Below are 23252 nucleotides of genomic sequence, written 5' to 3'. Positions count from 1 at the left end.
CCCCTTCACCCAGCATCTATTCTGCATTAGTACTGCATAAATCCAAAAAGATGTGAGAAGTCAATAAACAAACATGGACGCCAACCTTTGACAACGCTGGTCAGCTTTTCCATGTGGTCGTGTGTTTTGCCGTTGTAGACCACAGCTGCGACAGAGAAGATCAATTTAGGCTGGATCTGAGAAAACCTGTCCAGGACACCCTGAGAGAGAGAGGGGGGGGGGGGGGGGGGGGAGAGACACACACACAAGACAAGGAGATAGTGGGGGAGAAAGAGGCAGAGAAACAGGGATTATTTGTTAGTCATATTATAGAGCATAATTTCTCTCAACTCCAAGACTTCCAATTCAACCAGTCTACAGAACATGCATGAAGGACAAAAGAGCAACCGGACAATAAAACATATTCACTTGATTGTGTAGAATAGATGGAATTTATTTTGATGACTTTCAACTAAATTCTAAAATATTACAGACAGTTAAAACGAATGAAAATGAAAGTCAGAACATATAATTTGAGTCGTGCAGAAAACCTCAGCTCCCCAAAAACTCTGCTTCTAAGGAAATGAGGGAAAAGTAAATAGAAATTAAGAGAAAAGAGATGGTATCATTGTTTAAACATGGTTAACATGGTGGCACATTAAAAAAAAACTAAAGTCAAGAGCTGACCGCTCTGTCATCTGTTGATGACATTTATATTTATATTTTACGGCATTTAGCTGACACTCTTATCCAAAGTGAGTTACAATGACTTCAACAGTAGAATAAGCTTCACTTCCTAGATCACTTATATTACAAGCAACCAGTAGCAGAAAATATTTCTGTGACCATAGAATGATCATGTTTGAGTGTGTGGTAGGAGTGTTAGGAAAGGAAATAAGAGTGTAGGGGAGAGGTTGCAAGGGTTTTTTTTTTTTTCAACAAAACAATAGCATATTAGAGTGAGTTGCATGGAAATCCATCATTTACTGCATCATAGTAGGTTTCTGCCCTCTGCATTGAACTGTTTAATCTCCTGCTCAACTTAATTTCTCCTTTAGCTCCTGCTAAAGTACAGCTGTAGCCATTGCATATAGCACAGGAGTAAATTCAAGTAGAGGATCGAGAAAGCTATGGCAGAGAGGGATGTGATCCAGGGGGAGAGAGAGACGAGAAGTGTTTCTGGAAGAGAGGAGTTGTAAGACTGAAGGTATGAGCAAATAAGTCCACTGCTGTCTAGTTAAAATATAAATTAAAAAAATCAAATGTGTCTGTACTTAGGGCTGATTATACACGATTTCAGTTTTAGGTGTAGTTCTCCTGTTCTGCTACAGGGGGCAGTAGCACATCAGGAACAGAAAGCAGAGACCAAGGGTGACAAAAGGGTCTATTGAGGAAGGGGTTGTTCACAGTGTAGGATGGCCTTAATTCCAAACACACACACATACACACACACACACACACAGAGGACATTTTGCCTGAGGGTCCTCATTCCCCTTCACGCTTTGTGTATGTGTGTGTCTGTGTGTGTGTGTGTCCATCTTGCTGTGGACCAATGAATGCCTGTTCTTTATGAGTGTAGGACAATAGATAGTTTCTAGTTTTGCGATGCACCACTGGCCCTTGATGTGCCACACTAACACACTCACTGACCTATAGAGTCATAAGAGAATATCATTACCATCATTTTCACGAACACTGCCAGGATTAGGGGTTGAATTCACATTCTGGCAGCAATACTCTAAATATATGCACTCACGGCACTGTAAGGTGCTTTGGATAAATTTGCCTGCTAAAATGGCATAATGCTATGTCTAAACCAGCAGATTATATAGGTTTAGTTTGTTTGTATTTGGAAATACAATCTGTTTGGGTGAGATTAAGAATCCCAAAGGGGCTCATGAAAACATCAGACCCCCCCACCCAAATATCCCCAAGATGACAGACGACAACACAGGTGACATGGGCAACAGAAACAAAATGACATCAAAACGAAACACAGAGGGGAAATGGTACAAAAATAATAAAATGCATTAATAAGCATGACAACTATAGACCACATGGTTTTAGCTCAAAATAGGAAAGACTACAAATAGGATTACAAGGGCCAAACTGTCTCTAGATTGCTCAGATCAGTGTGTTAGTGTCCTCATCTCAGAACATTGACTTGGACTTTGCTATGTCAAGAGACATCATCTTCCTATCCGACGTCGCAGGGTTCTTTGTTGATTCTGCTTAACCCACACACATGCATACTCCATGGTGGAACATTACCACCAACCATCAGCCAAATGCTGGAAAATTAGGTCTGTGGCTGCCTGGTAAGTCTCTCTACTCTACCAGCCACACTGGCAAGCCAACCATCATTTGGAGGTCCTGTTTTATCCTAAAAATCTAGGTTGGCTGATAAAATACAGCAAGTGGCTAATGAATTTTGAGATGTACCGGCCGCTGTTGGCTGTGGACAAACAAAATTAGCTTCCAACCCTGTTTGTGACACTGAAGCTACTGGAAAACAAACACATAAAAAAAAACAAGCAAACACACACACAATACACAGTCCTTACATTGACTCCAAAGTCGACGGACGTGGAGCTCCAAATGGCGCCGATGCTGGCGGCTGCTAACATGGCCTCCACTGCATGGATACCATTGGGGAGGTAACCTGGGCGGGGGTGGGGGTGGAGGGGAGAGAGAGAGTGAGAGAGAGAGAGAGAGAAGCGTTCAATATCAACCGGGGCACTCAAAATATTTCATTCTTAACAAGCACAGCTGAGATCATAAATGCTGTCTTGCTGTGATATATTCCTTAATCAATCTAGGAAATGGTTCCCAAGGACACTGTAACACTTTTCATCGAACGGAGAGAGAGAGAGAGAGGGAAGGAGGGGGGGGGGGGGGGGGGAGAGACAGAGAGAGAGAGAGAGAGAAGACTGAGACCAATGATCTCTATATACCTATAAAATCAAAATTTTCTTTCTCTCTTTAGACCTCCTGGAAACCCTCAGAGACCCTGGAAGGTCCCCTAACCCTACTTGGGAAACCACTGATAACCAGAACAGCACAATACTTCAATAGTTTCTTAGCTTTAAAGCAGCTACAGCTGCAGCCATTGTAGAAGTCCTAGTTTTTACTGCATGCTAAACTACTGTTATAATGTTGCTCAATTCCCAACAGGAATGAGTCAAGTTTTGCCTTCTTTTCAGCTGTTGTAAGTTCTAAGGAATGATCTGATAGCTAGTTGAGAGACACTGGTGTTTTGTGTTGCAATATACAAATTTGGTTCAAAGATAAAATATATCACAAAAAATATACACAGTAGAAATGAACTATTAGTGCTACCAAGAACCTGTGCATGAGGCATCCACTGCATAGATACCATACTGTACAATGTACTGATATTGTTCTACTGTTCAACAAGGTGTGTGAGGAGCTTAGAAGATCAGTAGGCTACCAGGTCAACCTGCTGACCCCTCTGAGCTGCCAGAGACTGAAGTGAGCTCTTTTCAGAGGAGGATTATCTAACACACACACACACACACACACACACACACAGTGGGCGTGAGTAATTTTAAGAGAAGTACGTGAGGCACGTTGCCTAATTGTGGACAGAGAGGAGAGGAGAGGAGAGGAGAGGAGAGGAGAGGAGAGGAGAGGAGAGGAGGGTTGTGCTACAACCCAGGTTTTATGAGTGAAGAACGTGAGTTCTTATTCACAATCTGTCTCCAGTAGCGCTGCTGAATGAAATTTATTTTATAACACCACCCAAGTTACGTCTTGGCCAAATGACGGATGATAGGTCCTCGGACTCTGATAAGCCCGCCCCCATGGCTGTAATACACCGAGCTCACCTGCCAACATCATTCAAAGCAGCTTATTCAGCCCGGGCACAAACGCCAATACCTGCTGGGTTGTAGCCACAACCCCAAAGTTTTACTTCATTTCGAACACGAGAGACGCATTCTTTCGAAACAAGACGCATCCACATTTGGCTGCCAACAATACAACATGAGAAAAAGACGCTTCGGACATATCCGGACTGTAATACCTAACAAATGTGTGTGGAGTTGACCATGAGGCAGCCGCACACATTCCTCACTGACTCAACCCTTAAAAGTGCCCTCCAAAACATGTCCTGCGGGGAAACCCATCTAAAACACAGTTCAATTGTGTAATTACTACAATTGAAACCATTTTAAGTGTTGTTCCATGTTATTTTAGGTTATCATGCTGCTGCAGTTTTGTTTGTTTTCTTCCTATTTTTCTGTTAATAAATAAACATTTTTGTATTGTGACAACACCCATTCAAAGCACTTAATCCCCACCCCCACCCCCTGTACTGGGCGACAAATAAGTGTTCTCAACTGGTTGAACAGTGGACGTGACGGCAAGCCACAAGCTGCCAAATAGCAGGTGATTTTCTTGAGGTTGAGAGGACAGGAGAGGAGAGGAGAGCGAAGGAAAAAGGCACGTGAGTGAGAGAGAGACAGACAGACAGACAGACAAACAGAGACAGAGACAGAGAGAGAGACAGAGAGAGAGAGTTGGCTCATGTACTGCTATAAAGCTTGGCTGGCTTTATCAGCTAAGTGCTTATATATCTCCTTTAGACCAGAGACAATGACAGGACAAACATTTTAGTTAACCCTGGGACAAGGACATCTTTCTCTCTCACCCACACACACACACCTTGTTCTCTTCCTCTCTTCAATACAGAGCACACACATTCATACAAACATGGATTCATACACACACACACACATTCTGTATATTCAGATGCTTTGGACCTATGTGAGATCAAAATGGAAACAATCTTCCAGTCATTCATTCATTCATTAAAAAATCCCAATAACAGTGGAGGGGCAGGAGTGGTTATTTCTCTCTCTATCAGGCTCTGTTTCTCTCGTTCTCCTCTCTCCCTTTCTGTCTCACTCTCTCTCTGAGTCGGTCACTTCCTCCATCCCTCTCGTCTTTCTAATGAGATTCCCACAGAGCTTAAGTCATTTAGCTAATGCATCTCCCTGCCGCAGTATCCATCTCCCTTCAGAACACACACACACATATATCCTGGACATCCTGGACAGACTAGCTCCATATGAGCTCATCAACAGCCATCCTCAAATGTTAGCTGTCTTGACACTTAAGAATTCAGGCAGGAAACTAAACGTTTTGGACATAAGAGGCCATCCTGCCTTAATAAAATACAGGGATTTTAGCTTGATAGGGGGCAAACTACATGATGTTGTAATACTATTGAGCCAAACTCAAGGGAAATTACAGGCCTCTTTCTCCAGATGCTGAGCTACTGAGCCTATATGTTTGGTCAACATTCCCTGAATAAATAAATGTTTAAAAAATTACCAAAACAACAGAACCTGGAATGGAGATTGTTTCAGAGAGTTCACACCTCTGAAATAACATTTAACGCGTTTACATGCACTCTAATGAACCAATCATAGTCTGACTAAGGCAATTCCCTGATGAGTGTGATTTCTTAATCAGATAGAGGCTGATATCACATTATGAAAGTAATGAGACACAGACACCTGACCAAATGTAAATAAGCTACGTGCGGTGACATGTTCAAAATCCAAAACAACCGGCAGTACATTTAGGTTTTATATCTCTTCCTTAAGGAGAGAAATCCAACTATGACTGAATCATGTAAACTGAGGTTTTCCCCATTATCGCATTACTAGATTGCATATAAAATTATTCAAATCAAATCAATCAATCAATCAAATCAAATCAAATCAAATCAAATTATTGCCATAACCTGATTATTCCAAGTTACTAGGTTATTAGCATGCATCTAAACATGCTCAATGATGTACGGGGGTGAAGCTGATTTAGCATATGAGTCATATGAGTCATGTATTCCAAAACAGCCTGTAAGGTCCGCTCTGCAGTGGAAATTCCTTTACTTGTTTGCAGTGACAAGGAAATTGAAAAGACTGAGCTCAGATAATGCAGAATATTTTCACACTACCAGTTTTTTTTTTTTTATTCATGCCTGTTCAAAAGAATTGGTCGGATCAGACATCCGAGATGCTATTGTTTGACAGTCCCAATGTAACGAAACCCCCTGATACTGTCACAGTGGAAACAGCTCAATACACATTTCTGAGTCACGCCTGGAAATGTGGCACAGAGAAGCAGGGGAAACAGAGACGGTGATAGATAAGACTCAAAACAGCTACACATTCTCTCTCTCTCACACACACACACACACATACCTCCGAGCAGTCCTAACAGGCACAGGAGACTGTGCTTAGCAAAGGTGCTACAGAAAAAGAACAGTACAGCAAATATTTCAGTATTCAAGTCATCAGTGTCTAAAGACTCTAACCAGTCTTTAGACACTGATGACTTGAATACTGAAATATTGCACCTTTAAAGAGTCACATCCATATATACACATGACAGTCAACAAGAGAGATTTGGAGTCTTGCCAATTAAACAAATGATGCTCACATAGTCTACAACTTTGAGTGTGTCTTCTGAGTGCAGAAACCTCTACAGTATATATAACGGCACAACTCTCTAGATGGATGGCTCTAGTTAGTAAGAAGATGAAGAATTAGATGGCAACAATGTCTGAAACTGAGAATATACCGGCCATTAACATATTTTCTTTCCTCACTATGCCTGTTCATTAGTCCAGAGGGCTGACGATCCCAATGTACCTGAACCCACTGCTGCTGTTGCAGTACAAACAGCTCAATACACATTTATATGTGATAGTTGGTCATGAGGAAAGGGGATGAGGAGGTAACATTGAGCACAAGTCTACATAAATGGCTCTGGTTTCAGTTAGGAAGAAGCTGAAGAAGAGGGATTCAACGATGTTCCTACAGGCCTTGGACATTCTTAAATAGATTTTAAGGTTTTACTGATTACTGAAATATATGAGACACACACTTAACCCCCAATGGCTCCAGTGGAGCTGCTCAGAGGCCAACAGCAGAAGACTGTGGTTGTACTGGGCAGCTCCTCGATGTGAATGTGTGGAACTGTATGAATGTGAAGCAGGGCGTTGTTGAAAAAGAGCATGCGCGCTCAGCAAATCTTCCCTGTATAAATACGAACTCTGGAAAAAAAAAAAATGAATGGTGTCATTCAGAGTGAATGGCTACTTGTGCCAAGATGGCCAGCCCTCTGAACAACCACACACACACACACACACACACACACACACAGCTATGGCAATGAGGCTTCTCAAGCCCTAACAGGACAAGTTCCAAAGATGACAAATAAGGAAGGAGAGAGGGGACATGAGAGGATGAGGGAGGCAGGGAGACAGAGGGATATAGCAGAAGAATGAAGCGGAGAGGAGAGAAATGGTGGTAAGAAGTGAGAGAAGGATGAAGGGAGAGAGGGTCAACCAGCCACTATTACTATTCTACCAGCCCACTGGATTTGAAGGACATCCAAATGATGCCAAGGTGGCTGGTAAATTTGTCTAGTCTACCAACCACTTTGGCAGGTAACCAAACATCATCTGGAGGTCCTAAAAATGGTTAAATGGCGAGTAAAGTAATATTAACTTCGACTGGTTTCCCCCAGTGAGGCAGAAGTTGATAAAGACTCACCTACGACCCGGTCTCCTGTCTGGACGCCCATCTTCCTCATGGCTGCAGCAAACAATGCCACGTCGCACCTCAACTCCCCAAACGTCACCTTCACAATCTCATCATTTGCCTCCGCTGGGAGAGAGAGAGAGACAGAGACAGAGACTGTAAATAAAGCCGCAACAGTTGCTAAATGTCATCAGATACATGAGAAGAATGAATCCGGATCTCCCTTAAGAGAAAGTGGGGAGAGGATTTGCGTGTTGAGATCCTCCACATGATCCAAAATATTGGTGATATTTAGTAGTTTGACCACTGCAAAACAGGCTCAGGCCTCTTTGATGCAAATGTTCTGGAACTGCCCCAAACTTTCTAGCCTTCCTAGCTTTATTTGGACTCATAATACACAATATCATTCCTTCATCATTTTCCCTGGTTAGATGGAGGGAGTGCTCTCCTCCAAAATCTGCACACTGCATAAAACAGATGATGCAGTTTCTCAAATTAGAGAAGATCAAGCACTGGATTAGAGGCTCAGCTAATAAATGTACATCAATATGCCAGCGTTTCCTCTCTCTGTGTTGATGGGATGGATCCTGCAGATTTTGTCACCAAGTAAAACTGTACTGTATACTGTCTCTGACCCCTAACTAAACCAAAATCATCTTTGACCTCACCTAGTACTGTACTCCACCACTTGTTCTTTTTTTTTATCTCTTTGAATATATGTGTAGTTCATTTGTCTTTTCCTTCTCTTGTGTTTTTTAAATCCAAGTTGCACATACTCAGACTGTAATCTTGTAAGTTTGGGGGTGAAGGGGTTTATTACTGTGCAAACATATTTGTTTGCATATAAAAAAAATAAATAAATCAAGAAATAGACAGTATTGACTGAAAAAGTAAATTTGGATTTGGAATTGTTTTAGATTATTATAGATACTGATGTCTATAACTATAGTAGATTGAATATGTTCATTTCAAACAATTATGCAATTATCTATAAAACTAATGAGGTCTGAATATATAGCCATGTGTGGAAATTTTACATTTTGTATACTGCTTTGTCAGTATTGTTTTGTTTAAGAGTTGGGATAAATGCCAATGAAGCAATTGAAATATGAACTGGAAGGAAAGCAGAGAGAGAAAGAGAGGCAAAGGTAAAGGCAGAGACGAAGAGAGACAAAGAGAGACAAAAATAGCTAGAGAGAGAGACAGGAAGAGAGAGGGAGATGGAGATGCAGACAGGAAAAGACAGATAGAGATATGGCAGTGAGACAGAGCCACAGACAGTCAGTACTCTTATCTCTCTAAGTAATAGCCTACTGACGTTCACATTTGCTCCACAGCACTGTGACCGATGGGCCTTCTCATAATTACATTACAGCTCCTGAGAGAGTGTGTACGTGTATGTGTATGTGTGTGTGTGTGCTAGTGCCCACCTAAACACACACACACACGCACACACACACACAGCGATAAAGAGGGGCCTATCCATTAGTATATGAGAGTCTCGGGAGGCAGAACAGGGAGCAGCAGTTAAACTAATAACAACCTGACGTATGAAGCCTTACGTTCACCGCTGTATCGATCCGAATCCAAATCTCAATGCCCACACCAAGCCTGAAATATCCCCTTTACTCTTCTCCTTTGTGTGTTCCTCTCTTTCTTTCTGTTTAGTTTATTTACACATACACTACCAGTCAAACGTTTGGACCCACCTGACTGAATGTACTATGTTTTTCATTCTCTTAAAGCCATTTTGATCTAAAGGCTTATGCTTAAATGCTTGAAATGTGTTTCTTAGACAAATATAAATAGTGAAGTTGATGCCTATGTATGAATTTCTTTCCAAAGCCTTTGCCTTTCCATCAAGGCAAAGGGCGGCTACTTTAAAGAATCTAAAATATAAGATAGTTTTAATTTCTTTAACGCTTTTTTGGTGACTGCATAATTCCATTTGTGTTATTTCATAGTTTTTATGTACCGGTATTTACTATTATTCTAAAAGGTGGAAAACAGGAAAAATAAAGACAAATGTGGTGTGTCCAAACGTTTGACTAGTAGTATACAAATGATGAAACTGAAAGGACATACAATCCAAACAGAGACACAGGTGAATTGGGGAACAGAAACCAAAAAACGTCAAAACTCACCATGCAGGAGAATGGGAGAATGGCACAGAAACATCAAAATGCATACATAGCAAGTAATGGAAACAAAATAATTTAAAATAGCACTGAAATTAAACTAGTCCTGCTTGATGTGTGAGTGTGCCAAGGTGTGTTTAAAGAGAGCGAGGGGGGAGAAAACGTGTGCCGTGTTGTTGGTAGGGTGTGTGTCTGTTTAAGGAGAGAAGAAGACAAAAGATAGAGAGCATGTGTGTTGTGTAACATGCCATGTTTAGAGCATGGTGTTAACACTGCCAGGGTTAGGGGTTGGAGATTAATAATGCAAACACTGTACTGTAAGATGCTTTAGATAAAAAAAAAAAAAAACATCCACTAAATTACGTTCGTTTTATATAATGTTGTTTATTATATTGTTTTTATTAAATCAACATCATGTACTTCTTATACTTACTGGCAGCATAGAGAGCCACTTTGTCCTGGTCTGTGTGTTTGAGCAGATTCTCAGCGTAGTTGAGCCGCGCGCCTTTAAACCACTCTGGAACATCTGAGATCCGTTTGGACACATCCACCACCTAGGATACACCCACAACACACACACAGACACACACACACACACACACACACAGAGCATGCACACACACAGCAGAAGGACAGCATTGTTGTGATTAAGACTCTTTTCTAAAACACAGGTGCTGCTGTTGGACAGGAATCAAATCCCCGCCAAGCACTTTCCCCTTTTACCTTTTTTTTCTGTAGCCGTGAAGATAAATACTTGGATTATGTAAAGTGGATTGAACACATTACATAAAAATAAAATAAAAATTGAGATGTCAGAGAGCAGAGAAAAACTGATCTGCAGGAGGGCAGAAATGGGTTTGTGAGGTAGAAGCACTTAAACTGAATGCCGCTCATTACAATTGTTTTGCACACTAATCAGATACATGCCTCGACTGTGGTCTCCTCCTCTAACAGCTGATTTTGTGATGCTGTTGTTCTCACAACAAGAAATCACAATAAGAAACACAATTTCTCATAAAACCCAGGGAAACAGGTGGGATGCAACAGGCTAAACCACTTTTATGAAATGTTCTAAAATATTTTGTGTGTTTTATTGACTGGTTTATTGTCTCCCCGTCTTCCACTCAATGCATGCTGGGATAGGCTCCTCCAGCCCCTCTGCAACCCTAAAAAGGATTAAGTAGGGCGGTAGGGAAAATGAATGAATGGGAAAGAAAAAAAAAAAGAATATCCTTGTGGCCAACATGTGACCTCATATGTGTTATCCGTGTGTACATTAGGGGTGTGTTGACAACATGGCAGGGCTTCACAAGCTGGGATACCATGGGAACATTCACCACATTACACACCTACAGCTGAGTGATGACATCCTGGAGCTAAGAGAGCTAATCATTTTTTTCCCCAATTGGCTTGTTCAAATAGGCAGGTTTCAAAAATATGACTGTTGCTTTTTTGACACACAGTCTTCATAAAAAGGTATGGAAACAGACAAAGAAGAGAGTCTTTCGAAGTACACTCCTTTCAATTGACTTTGGCGTCCCTTGAGTCTGTCTTTTACTGTATCCTGGAGCTGCCTATTCCACTGTATAAACAAAGAGATTTGCATAGGTCACATAGGTGGGGAACACTATTATAAACCTTGAAGTCTTTGTTATAGACAGCCATCAGCCACAAGCCTTTTCTATCAGCCACTTTGGCAGGTTAAACATGAACTGAAGCTCCTTCTTTATTCAAAAATACCATTTGTCTAGTATAAAAGTTAAAGTGGTGAGCGGATTTTGGAATCTATTAAGCACAGTGGCTGGTGGACAAAAACTTTTGTTTGCCTGGTCTAGCAGTAGATGAGCTATTCGTCTGCTCACTTGGTAGGGAAAATACAACAGTGCAACCTTTCCATTGAAAATAATCACAAAGAGAAACCAGTGCTATGAAGGGAGGCTCCTGGTGGGCACATGGCCTTAAACGTGCTATGTGGAGCATTTTTAAGCATCAATATAACATTGTCAAATTGATTGGAATAGCTTGGCACAATTACCAAATAAATGAGACCATGGTCGAAAAGATTGGCAGTCTTGTTAGTGCTTGTGTTTCTCATAAGTAAGACAACATTTCCCATAAACCCATAAAATTTACAAAATTCTAGGCCTAACACTTCTCACATTAAGGAAACAACAACTCCACATTAGGGCCACACTTCTACCTAGAACATTGGGGATTTAAGGTGTAGCACCTTCCTCCTCCTACATACTACAGGAACTAACTGTTTTACTTTACAGCAATACTTAAGCTATTAACTCAGCAGTCTATCTAGCAAGGTGGAAAATAGGGCTGGGCGATATGGTTTAAATCAATATCATGATAATCATAAGGATTTTTCTCGATATCAATATATATCACGATATGGCTCACATATGCAAAATCACGTTAAATAATCAAATGAATGTTCATCTCATTGAACCAAATGGTGATGTGGTGTCAAACAAAACTAAAATTTTCAAATAATATTCCTACCATACCTCATTTTATCAGAGTTTTTAAGTAAAATTAGCTTGTCATCATCAATTTAGACAGCAGAAATGTGTGTCACGATATTAAAATATCTTCATATCATCACGATATGGTTCCACTGAAAGACAATAAACGATAATATTGAATTATCTCCCAGCCCTAGTGGAAAAGCTTCTCTTCTCTACCAGCCACTTTGGAAGGTAATAAACTACCATTTGGTGGCTCTATTCTATTCAAAAACTTGGCTGATAGTAGTGAAACTGGCTGAATTTTGGGATGAAGACAAAGAAGTTAGTTTCCTGCTCTGCTGTTTAGGCTACAGTGTAGCAGCAGAGGGAAGGTTTACAGCGTGACACACCCACCTCTTCGTACTTGTTGGAGCTGACGACTCCACAGAAGCGCCACACCTCCCCCCAGAACTCTGGGTAGCTCTCCACCGACCACTGGTACAGGTCATTGTAGTTGGCTAAAAGAGGGAGAGAGAAATGAAGTGATGTTTTTAGATTAATAACAAAAATATTACCTGTCTGGTACATGTTGTAAGGGCTTTGGACAAGAGTGTCAGCTAAAATGTAAAGTTATTAAAGTTGGCTAAAGGATGGATGGAGGAATCAGACATTATTTCAAGTACAATAGAAGCAAATCAAGGAGAATACCATATCGATTGCTCATTAATCAGCCTCTCCACCTCACTTTCATCCATTTCTCTCTCATCTTTCCTGTCACTGTCCACCACTAACTATTAAATAAAGCAGAAATGCCAAAAAACAATCTCTACAAAAGCAATTCTGTGCTGTATGTCTGGGATTATCATCACTGATATTCTCTGAACCCCGTACTTGGCAACAAGGGAGGAAAAGATGTCAATAGGTTATGAATTATTGATTAATCATCTAATGATAAGTGATTTTGTGCAGTTCACCTTAGTGTTTTGTCCTGACCACCTAAATGGAAACGCGAAATGAACTCAATAGTAAATTCACTTCATGCCAATTGTTTTCCCTCTTAAGCAGTTCATCTATATTTACATTTACATTTTAAGCATTTAGCTGATGCTCAAATTCAGAGTGATTTGCAATGGCTGCAACAGTGGAATATGCTTCAATTCCTACACCACCAACATTACAAGCAACCAAAAGTAAGGAGTGCACAGGTTAGAGCCACCTGCCGAATGTTGGCAAATTGTTGGCTGTTGCTGGGAAATCTGTCTTCTCTACCAGCCGCTGCAGTCTCCAACCGTCATTTACAGGTACTGTCACACATGCAAAATCGAGGTGGCTGATGGATTTTTTGATTTACCACAAAAAAGTTAGTCTCCCTCCATGCTAAAGATTCCTGTGTGTCTTTAGCAAGTCTTCACCCCCCTCCTGCAGAGCCCATCACACAGGCAACATAAGCACCAGAGTGGGAAACCATCTCCAGCCACCAGCCAAAGTAAAGGTGGCTCCTGAATGAAGGAATATATATCAGCCAGTGAAAAGGTTGTAACCACATACACTACTGTGCAAAAGTCTTAGGCACCTTAGATTTTTTATATAAATTTCTTAGAAGTCTTAGATGTTTTCTGCATTAGTGTGTCAGTAGACTGCTGTTTATTGTAAATTTTTGATATTCAGAAACTTTTCATTTCATTAGTTTTGAAAGCATCTTCGCTTTATGGATTTCTTTGACATATGCCTAAGACTTTTGCACAGTACTGTACATCTAAAAAGCCTGCAAGAACCGCGTAGGCCTGTTAATAGACTGAAAATAGAAATATAAAAATGACAGAAGCAGCCAGCCAGAATGAACTACACAAAACAGCAGCTCTCTCTCACACCCTGCAACAATCAACAATAAGACCCTGCAGCCATTAGATTAGAATAGAATAGAATAGAATAGAATAGAATAGTTCAATCTCCACTCCCCCTCCCATCTCGCCCCAATTACGTAATTCTCTCTCTCTCTCTCTCTCTCTCTCTCTGTCTCTCTCTCTCTCTCTCTCTATTCATTCAGTCAGTAACCGTCTGACCAAGTTTTTCAGCATTCCATCCCAGCCCCACGAGCTCAAATAGCCATAGCATCACACAGACAATGGAAACAGGCTGCTGTCGCTTTCCATTTCTCTCCTCTCGTCGCCTGGCAGCTCTGCAAACAGACAGTCTTCGGCCCCGGGAGCAGTAGGCTATGCATGCGAAATAACACGAGAACAGAGCGAGCCGGAGCAGTGCTGTAAAAAAAAAAAACTGGGTTATCTGTCTCTATTATTTTGCAAAGGGGGTGATGAGCATCCTTCCTAAAAAAAAAAAAAAAAAAACCCTTAAAAGGAGATTCGTTTATGCAGATTCCCCCCATTCAAATTGCCGAATGGTTGAGCTTGTTGCATTGCATAGCAGCTTTAGACAGTGGAAGGCAGAAGTAGTAGACAGCTGGCTGCTAGACAGTGTAAGGTAATACATGAGAGGTATCGGCTCGGCGGCGGTTGGAGAAGCTCTAGCGTGTGTGTGTGTGTGTGTGTGTGTGTGTGTTCAGTTCAATTATTCAATCCGAGAAGCTTCATGGGCATCAATCTTGCATTCCCGAGGCATACGAGACATACACACACTCTCTGTCTCTCTCTATCTGTCTGACTTACACACTCTCTGTCTGCCTTTCTCCATCTGTCTGCCTCCCTCCCTCTCTCTCTCTCTCTCCCTGGTCCACTCACCCAGATTAAGCCCGTAGTCCTTGTTAACCTGAGTCCTGAACCTGTCCATCTGTGTGTTCCTCTTGGAGTCCGGGTACCACAACACTTTACACTCCATATCCATAATCTTCTCGCTCTTCCCTTCCGTGTCTTTAGACATCTTGGTTGCGTCCCTCCGTCGTCTGCAGAAACACAGTTGAGCTCGAGCTCCTTAGCGCCTTGTATAATCTATAATTGCCTGTCAGGTTAGCGTTAAATTAGATCACCGGCTAGCTGCTTTAGCTTGTGCCTTGGTTTGAATGGCTTGGGAGTTTGTATGTGTGTGTGTGTGTGTGTGTGTGCGCGACAGCTAGCAAGCCGTACTGTCCAGGCAAGCGTGGAACTCCCAAGGATAAACTGGCAGGCCACGCCCCGGCGTCTTGACGTAGCGGGCCGAGCTGGGTTCAATAACGCTCCGTGTTCAACACCGTTAAGCACAAACGTAACCGAATATAGTGGCTCCCAAAACTCGTAGGGTCTCGCCAAAATTCTGCACAATGAGAGGATGTATAAGGAAAGCTGTATAGTTATGCAGTTCTGTACTAAATCATACCAATAACAAAAAAATCTTCTCAGATGGGGTTTTCCTTGAGTCAAAACTTATCAGATAGGGGTCGTATTCATTTTGGGGGGTTTTGACAATTAAAACGTTTTGGACCGCCTGGACTAATACATCAAGATTCATTAAAAAATGAGATATCCACCACTGACACCTATTCTGTCCAAATCGTTGCTGGCACAGACAAGGACTTGGCCATATTGACATATAATATTTCCGTAGCACTTTTTGGCTGTTTGCAAAATGATATAATTTCACTTTTCCACGAGAAATGCATTTAGTGTTGTCATTAAGATGAACTGATTTTGTCAAAGCTAAAAAGTCTTGAAAGCAAGCAAAAAAGAGTGCATGTGCATGCTAGAGGAGCAGAGATGGAAGTCTTGAACCTCTCCCACTCGTGAACGCGCAACCGAAGTGCGGTCGACTTGCTCGTGCAGGTGGGAAACTTGCCTGTCAAAATGAAGGACTCTGATTGGTCCGTAGCAGACTGGTTCCACATCAGCCGAGAGATCGGTCTATGCGGAAGGCGTGTCGTTCGCAGCGGACTGGCGTCTCGCTCGACCAATGACAAGCTGGGTCGCGCTGCTTGAGACGGGCATTGTAGCCAATGAGAGAGGCAGACGGTAAGAATGTTTTAGGGGTGTGCCCAATCACAGAAAGGCAGTAATGACCCTCCTCTGTCTGGCGCTGTCTTCCAAAGTTCGATTTAATGGTATGATGGAACTCTATTCTATTCTATTCTATTCTATTCTAAACTAGTGGTTCTCAACCTTTTTGGCTTCTGACCCTTTAAAGTGAAGCAATGCCTACTCACGGCCTGTGAGTAGGCATTGCTAAAAATACAATATATGCATGATAATAAATTTGTATAGTAGAAACATGTTTTTTTCCCTGGGTTGAGAACCACTGTTCTAAACTAATATAAGCCTAAAATTCTGCCAGACATTAATAATGTTTTTTTTCAACAGGTTCTTTGTTACTGAATCAATCAGTCGCATCATTTTAAAGCATAAGCTGATGCTGTTATCCAGAGCAACTTACAACAATGAATAGGAACATAAGGGTTTGACGTTTTGCTTAAAGACACTCGCTTGTTGATGGACAACAAGCAGAGGTGGGATGTAACAAAGTAAAAATACTTCATTACTGTACTTAAGAACGATTTTCAAGCATCTGTACTTTTTTTTACTTTTACTCACTACATTTCAAAAGAAAAATCTGTACTTTCAACTCACTACATTTTCAAAACGGACTTGTTACTCAGGAAATCATCAACTCATTTTCTAAAAAAAAAAATTATTTTAAGCATCAGACGACTTCCATCCCGGAAGCAGCTGATCAAGAGCCAGATGTGATTGGCTGCTTGTTCAGCAAAGCAACACCAAAAATTAGGGAAAGTGAGAGAGAGAGAAGCAACACGAAGAAGAGAGAAGCAACAAGAGAGAGGATTAACGTTAGTGAATTCAGCTGCTAGGGTTCAGGTTTGTGATTTGAGCTGCAGACTCTTTCTCATCTGGGATTCAGAGGAACGCTCAGCAGAAAACCAGTTTAGAACATTAGAAATTACTTTTTTAGAGAACGACTTTTACTTTTATACTTTAAGTAAATTTAAGTCCACATACTTTCATACTTTGACTTGAGTAAAGGATTTGAAATGGTACTTCAACTTCTACCAGAGTATATTTTTAAATGAGTATTTGCACTCTTACTTGAGTAGGGAATTTGTGTACTTCTACCACCTCTGACTACAAGTGACTTGCAGGAACCTGTGACCTTTTGACCTCTCTAACCATGTTGCTCCCAGTATCCTTCTATGTTGTGCGCACTAATGTTATCAGTATTGATCAGTGATTCACAGAGATGGGACCAAGTCAACTTTGCTTGAGTCCCAAGTCAAGTTCCAAGTCTTAATGTAGAGTGTCAAGTCAGAACAAATCAAGTCGAGTCCAGTATCAATTTAATATCTTGAAGAAAACAAAACATCTAGGACTTTTCAATGCAATATGGTTTTAATAGGATAAAAACTTGGTAAGAGCATAATGAGTTTCATCTTCAATAATTTCAATCATTCAATACAAATTCAGTAAACAGAATTAAATTCAGTCGTCTGGTGGAACAAATCTCATCACTTTCAGTCTAAGTCATTTACACACAAACACAAGATCTTTTGTCAAGACTTTAGAAACCTTTTCAAGTCATAAAAGTACAAGACAGTACAAAGTCAAGTCCCGAGACACCAGAGCCAAGTCAAGTCAAGTCTCAGGTATTCTCTTCATGCATCAAGTCAAGTATCGAGCAATTAAAACTGTGACTCAAGTCTGACTCAAGTCCAAGTCATGTGACTCGAGTCTCCACCTCTGGTAATGTAAATCCTCATACCTGCGGATGGGAATGTTACCTGTCTACATCAAAGTAAACAAGTCACCCATGAATGTGTGGCGTGTTGAGGGTTAATGAAGGGGAATGTTGACTAGCTGATAACCCCCCTCCCCTCCCCACTCACCTCACCCCCACCTCTTTAACCAAGGGAAAGATCAGCTAAGCTTCCCATTCCCCTTAGTCAATTGAACTCTGAATATGTGGCCAAATGAAACATGTCACCAAATGAATAAAATACACATTTACACAAATATTGCAACAGCAAGTGAACATCCCTCCTTTTGCACTGTATGACTTCAACTTTCGTCCGACTCGCTTTAGGAGATTTCTGAATGGATTGCGCATAAAACCTCCCACTGTTCCATGTCTCAGTTTGGTCTGGCACAGCAAGGTGCAGGGGAGCAAGGGAAAGAGATAGATTGGGCTAACAAAAAATGTTGTAACCTGTCTGATAATGTTTTGTAATGCGGTATCAGAGACAGAGCGTCCTCACGGTCTCAAACCTGAACTCTGAAGCAAGTGTCTGGATGTCCTGTATACTGTGAGATCACATGAGGAACACTCAGTAACCACACTTGGTGACTTGGTGACTTCTGATTTCTCAGAGTTATTATATATCAGCCTCCGAATGTTTTGGCTAATGTCTTTATCAAAGGCGGTAAGACCTTCATAAAGGCGTTAGCCAAAACATTGTGGCTGATGTAGGTAGGATATTGATAATAACACTAATACTAGGGGTGTTCTTTACAGTGATTATTACTATGATGGTATTGCAACCAGGTTCGAGGTACAGCCAGGGTAAGTTTGTATCATTAAAATACCCATAATTTCAGTAAGGAATGTATTACTAACTGTGAAGTTTTGTCCAAAGTAATATACATATATAACAATAAAACAGGAGAAAGCAAGACACATCGCTCACTACTTTCTTAGCACAAGAGCTCGCATAACAACCAATGCTAATTTTACGGGAATTATCAGCATTGGACTGCATCTTTGACCAATCAGATTGCTCTGGTTACTGCCCCCAACATCTCCACAGCCAATTTCTCTTTTTTACACGTCAGCATAAGTCCATTTATAGTCTAGTTATAAGTGGGTGTGATGTATGCCAAGGCCCTTTTCTTTTAAAATTATGTTATGACATTTTTCCTTAAGTAGGCCTAGTAAGTATACAGTGGAGAGTGGCAGGAAAGACGGGGGACAAGACATGTGACAACAGTTGAAAGCCAGATTCAAATTCGCATGATCACCAATACATGGCATGCCAGTACTGGTACTCAACCTTTTCTGCTTGTAGTTTTTATTTTCCCATTTCAGGCTATTTCACTTGATCAATTACTAGAGCAAGACACATCGCTAACCACTTTCCTGTTTTAAATTTACTTCAGTTTTGGCCATTAGTGGAGATATTGGATGGGAATCTCCAAACATCAGACATATCGGTCAAATGCTTCGGCTTTGGAATAGACTTGTGAAGATGTCTGATCAGAGACTCACTAAAAAGATATTTAATTGGGACATTTCGCATGGTCATCCCTGGGCCAATGAGTTGAAATCCTTATTTTATTTGAACGATTTGTCATTCATTTTCCAGAACAGGTTACTTTGTGATATTCAGGAGATTGGGACTAAAATGTTTCTCATGTATAAAGAAAAATGGTCTGTTGATATATGGTATAAACACAAATTACGAACTTATTGTCTCATAAAGGGTAGCTACAGCGTAGAACCTTATGTGAAGTATAATTTAAACAAAAGACAAAGATCCCTATGTGCACAGTTACGTTCAGGAACATTACCATTAGCCCTAGAGACCGGCAGGTTTAATGCCACTCCAGAGGAGGACAGACTTTGTTTGTTGTGTGAGTTAGGTGAAATTGAGAATGAGGTTCATTTTTTGTTTTACTGTCCAGTCTACAAGGACCTAAGGGATGTACTTTTTAGTAAAATGTCCTCTATTTATGTGGATTTCTTTGGGCTGGATGATTATGAAAAATTGAGTTGTGCTTCAAGAAGGGAATCTTTTTTGTAGCAGATTTTATTTGCCAAGCTTGGGAGAGAAGGCAGAATATTTTGTTTAAGACCGAGCTGTATAATAATCTGTAATTTTGTAATGAAATGAAATGTAATGAAATGTGTGACCACTGCAACTGTAACTTTGGTGTCTTGTAAACCCATGAGGGTTGGGCACTTTGTGTGCATGACACGAAAATAAAATAAAATCAGTCAAATCAATCAAAACTAGAAGAATCCTTGAGACTGCAAATATTCATTTATCAAGGCATTTATCAAAGAGATTAAAAATAAGATAATACATTTATACAATCAAAATGGGGTTTTTTTACACTCCATAAATAACAACAACCTCCTAATATCATCTTATGACACACTTCTGTAGTTGAGGACATATGCAGGTATACAAAGCACACTCACCCTGTCTCACATTGCATTTAGAGTATATACCTACTTTGATCTATTGATTGGTGGGATCTAAGTGTACCCACATTTTCGCACCACTAGATTAGATGTACCATATAGCTTTCAGCATCAGCCCAAGAGTTTATACAGTACATTTTGCAACAGGTTACAGATAGAACCAAACATTGTAAATGAAAACTCTAGTGTCTCATTCCTGGAATGAGACACTAGATGGAGGAATAAAGTGGTGCAGGGTTGTAGAGATATTAGCAGCCTAAACAGATTACGTTTTGATTAAATAAGCCAACAAGCCATGACAAATCAATGTTTTGACACAAGAAAATTAAGTTTTAAAATGTTGCTTCCCAGAAATAAAAACATGAAAGCTATTCACTTAAAGCCCTAAGGCAGGGGTGAGCTCAGGTGTGCGTTGAGATTTATAAAAAATATATTACAAAAGATATTATAATAACAGCTGATGACCTTATTTTTCAACCTAAAATATAAAACTATTATATTCTTTTGCGCAATCATGGCTTCATAGGAAGGCCTTAAAAAGACTGGGAACCCTTGGCCTATAGGTAGCATTGTATGTTTCTGTATTTTTTTCTTATGATTCTATTATGATTCTATCTTTTTATTTTGCTTTGCCACAAACCTAATTTGTCATCAGGAGCGACAAAGTCCATCCTACCTAGCATAATTACATCAATATAACTGCCTCATGGTATGTTGTTCCATTTCCCTGCTGGATGCTCTACTGCAAGCCACATTGACAGAATGTACATGATACAAGAACAACAGTGCAAGGGGACAGTACAGGGCATACAATAGACTATAACTATCATAGTGATAGTGATGATAATAGTGATAATAGTTATCATGTATAGTGTATGTTTGTTTACAATATGTCTCTCCTCCACTGTCACCAAGACAAATTCCTGCACATTCATTGTACTTGGTGAATAAGATGATTCTGACACTGTTGAACTTGAAGTTAACTTGGACTGGACCCTGGTTCACTCTAACAACAGGTATCTCCTTTATCTGTTTACCCTGGCTCTGCCTCCACATTACCTCATACCTCCACCAGCTCAGCCAAAATTCCCATTTTGGCACAAGCAGTGGCCAGCAAGTCTTTCTCTTCCTCTCATTATGGCTCTGCCAAGAAGTCTTTCCCAATGGCTGCTCTTTGGATCCTGTTAAGTAAAGGAATGTGTCATTGCCACGTGGTTATTATGTCGTTCTGCAATGAGTTCAGTAGTACAATAAGACTAAATTCATAGATCATCATCAATACGAGTAACAAATAGTATGTAGTGCAAGAGTCACATTTCACTGACAATAGATATTCCTGCGACCCTAGAATGGCCATGTATAATAGAGAAAGGCTAAAAAAGGAAATATGAGCTGAAAAGAGAGGGAAAAATCGGGAAATCTAAACCGTCTGAACAGCTACATGTTGTACTCTTGAACGGTCTCAGAGAGCGAGACTCCCCATCTCCCTGTGACACTGCTCAGACACCAGCTATACCGGATGGAGACTCTCCCGCCAGTGACCACCCTGGTAGTTAAAGTTTGGACTTGAGTGCATCAGACTATGCAAATGCTATTACCTCACTATAGGAGCTTGCTATGCTGCTGCTGTTAGATTAGTCAATTTAGTCAACAAAGCATATACCTAAGTATTCCACGGATATTGCACCATATTGCAGCAGAAATGTGCCAGATAAAGACTGATCAATTTATAACTTTTTTGATTGATTGACTGGCTGACTGACTGACCCACAGTGAACCCCTAGTTTTGAGAGTGTACCTGCCTCCTCAGTGTCAGGGCGAGTGACAGCCTGTGGACTTTGGAATAAATCTTGAATTTCAGGGAGAGGTCATGTTCTTTAACATGTTTGGCCAAATGACTTAATCAAGACAGATTGCAACTATAGGCCTTTTGATTTGTACTATAACATGTTATCTGAGTTAATGGTGGTGAACGTATTGGGACCGTATATTATGTGTTTTCTGTAAACTCAACTTTTGCATTCCTTATCAGCTTGTGAGGCAAATGTTCTGTCAGCTATTGATTTTGTCTTTGTGTGTGTGTGTGTGTGTGTGTGTTTTGAAGCATGTTGAACATACTGCCAGATGAGCAGAAGATAGAGTAAGTTGGTCAATATATACATTGATCAACTGTGTGGTGATGCTCAACAATGATCAGCGTTTTCCACCTACATTAATCTGATAATGCACCCATTCACCATGCAGTTGGCCAATGTTCACATTGACCGGTCAATGAAAATATTTCCCATTTTCCCACATTGACTGTAACATGTGCATGCCTCTGAGACCAGGAAAATGTCACAGGTTATTCAGGTTTAAGAGCTTATCAGGGTTCCTGTAAACAGGTCATAAAGTGGACATGAGGTAACACAAAAATCTGAATATGTGACAATTATAATAATGAAATAATGGTGTGTGTGTGTGTGTGTGTGTGTGTGTGTGTGTGTGTGTGTAAACCCACTTGTTGAAATTGAAAATTAATGAAAATTTTAATTGAGCTGCAGTTGTGTGGGGAGCTGCAGCCTAAAGGTCAGAGAAGAAAGGCTTGTGACCAGAAGGTTGCCGGGTCAAATTCCAGAGCGAATGGGAAAATTTGGCCGGTGAAAGAGAATGAGAAATGCTCTCCACTCTCTCAACAACTATTACGCATGACAGGTAAGGTCCAACAGCTCCAGTGTAGATATTCACAGGCCAGTAGTAGAAGACCGGTTCTACTGGGTGGCTTCCAGGTGTGAATATGAGTAATAGTATGAGTAATCAGTATGGGTGAAGCAGGGCACTGCTAAAAAAAAACCCAAAAAAAACATGCATGCTCAGTCAGATTTCCCTAGGTAATAAAAAGAGTCTGATTTAAAATCTGGGCAGATTACAATATTCTGTACATGCACTGTTTGGGTTTCTTTGAACCTGAGTCTATGATATATATACTC

General features: G+C 40.6%; 1 protein-coding gene across 1 annotated transcript; it reads right to left on the bottom strand.

The window, feature by feature from the left end:
* Window positions 1–85: 85 nt before the first annotated feature.
* Window positions 86–15175, bottom strand: LOC139655459 (acetoacetyl-CoA synthetase-like; the record flags this gene model as incomplete). The annotated part of the gene is made up of 6 exons (XM_071532874.1): window positions 14889–15175; window positions 12565–12668; window positions 10128–10248; window positions 7569–7682; window positions 2544–2641; window positions 86–200 (listed from the first exon to the last, which is right to left on the bottom strand). Coding segments are annotated over exons 1-6 (691 nt in total), but the record flags the coding sequence as incomplete, so codon positions are not given.
* Between the last annotated feature and the right edge of the window lie 8077 nt (window positions 15176–23252).

Source organism: Centroberyx affinis, unplaced genomic scaffold, assembly GCF_046629955.1.
Source record: "Centroberyx affinis isolate AG114_WGS23_722 - 3 ecotype Tasmania unplaced genomic scaffold, CSIRO-AGI_Caff_v1 ptg002266l_1, whole genome shotgun sequence".
NCBI lineage: Eukaryota > Metazoa > Chordata > Actinopteri > Beryciformes > Berycidae > Centroberyx > Centroberyx affinis.
This window is presented reverse-complemented; position numbering and strand designations above follow the sequence as displayed.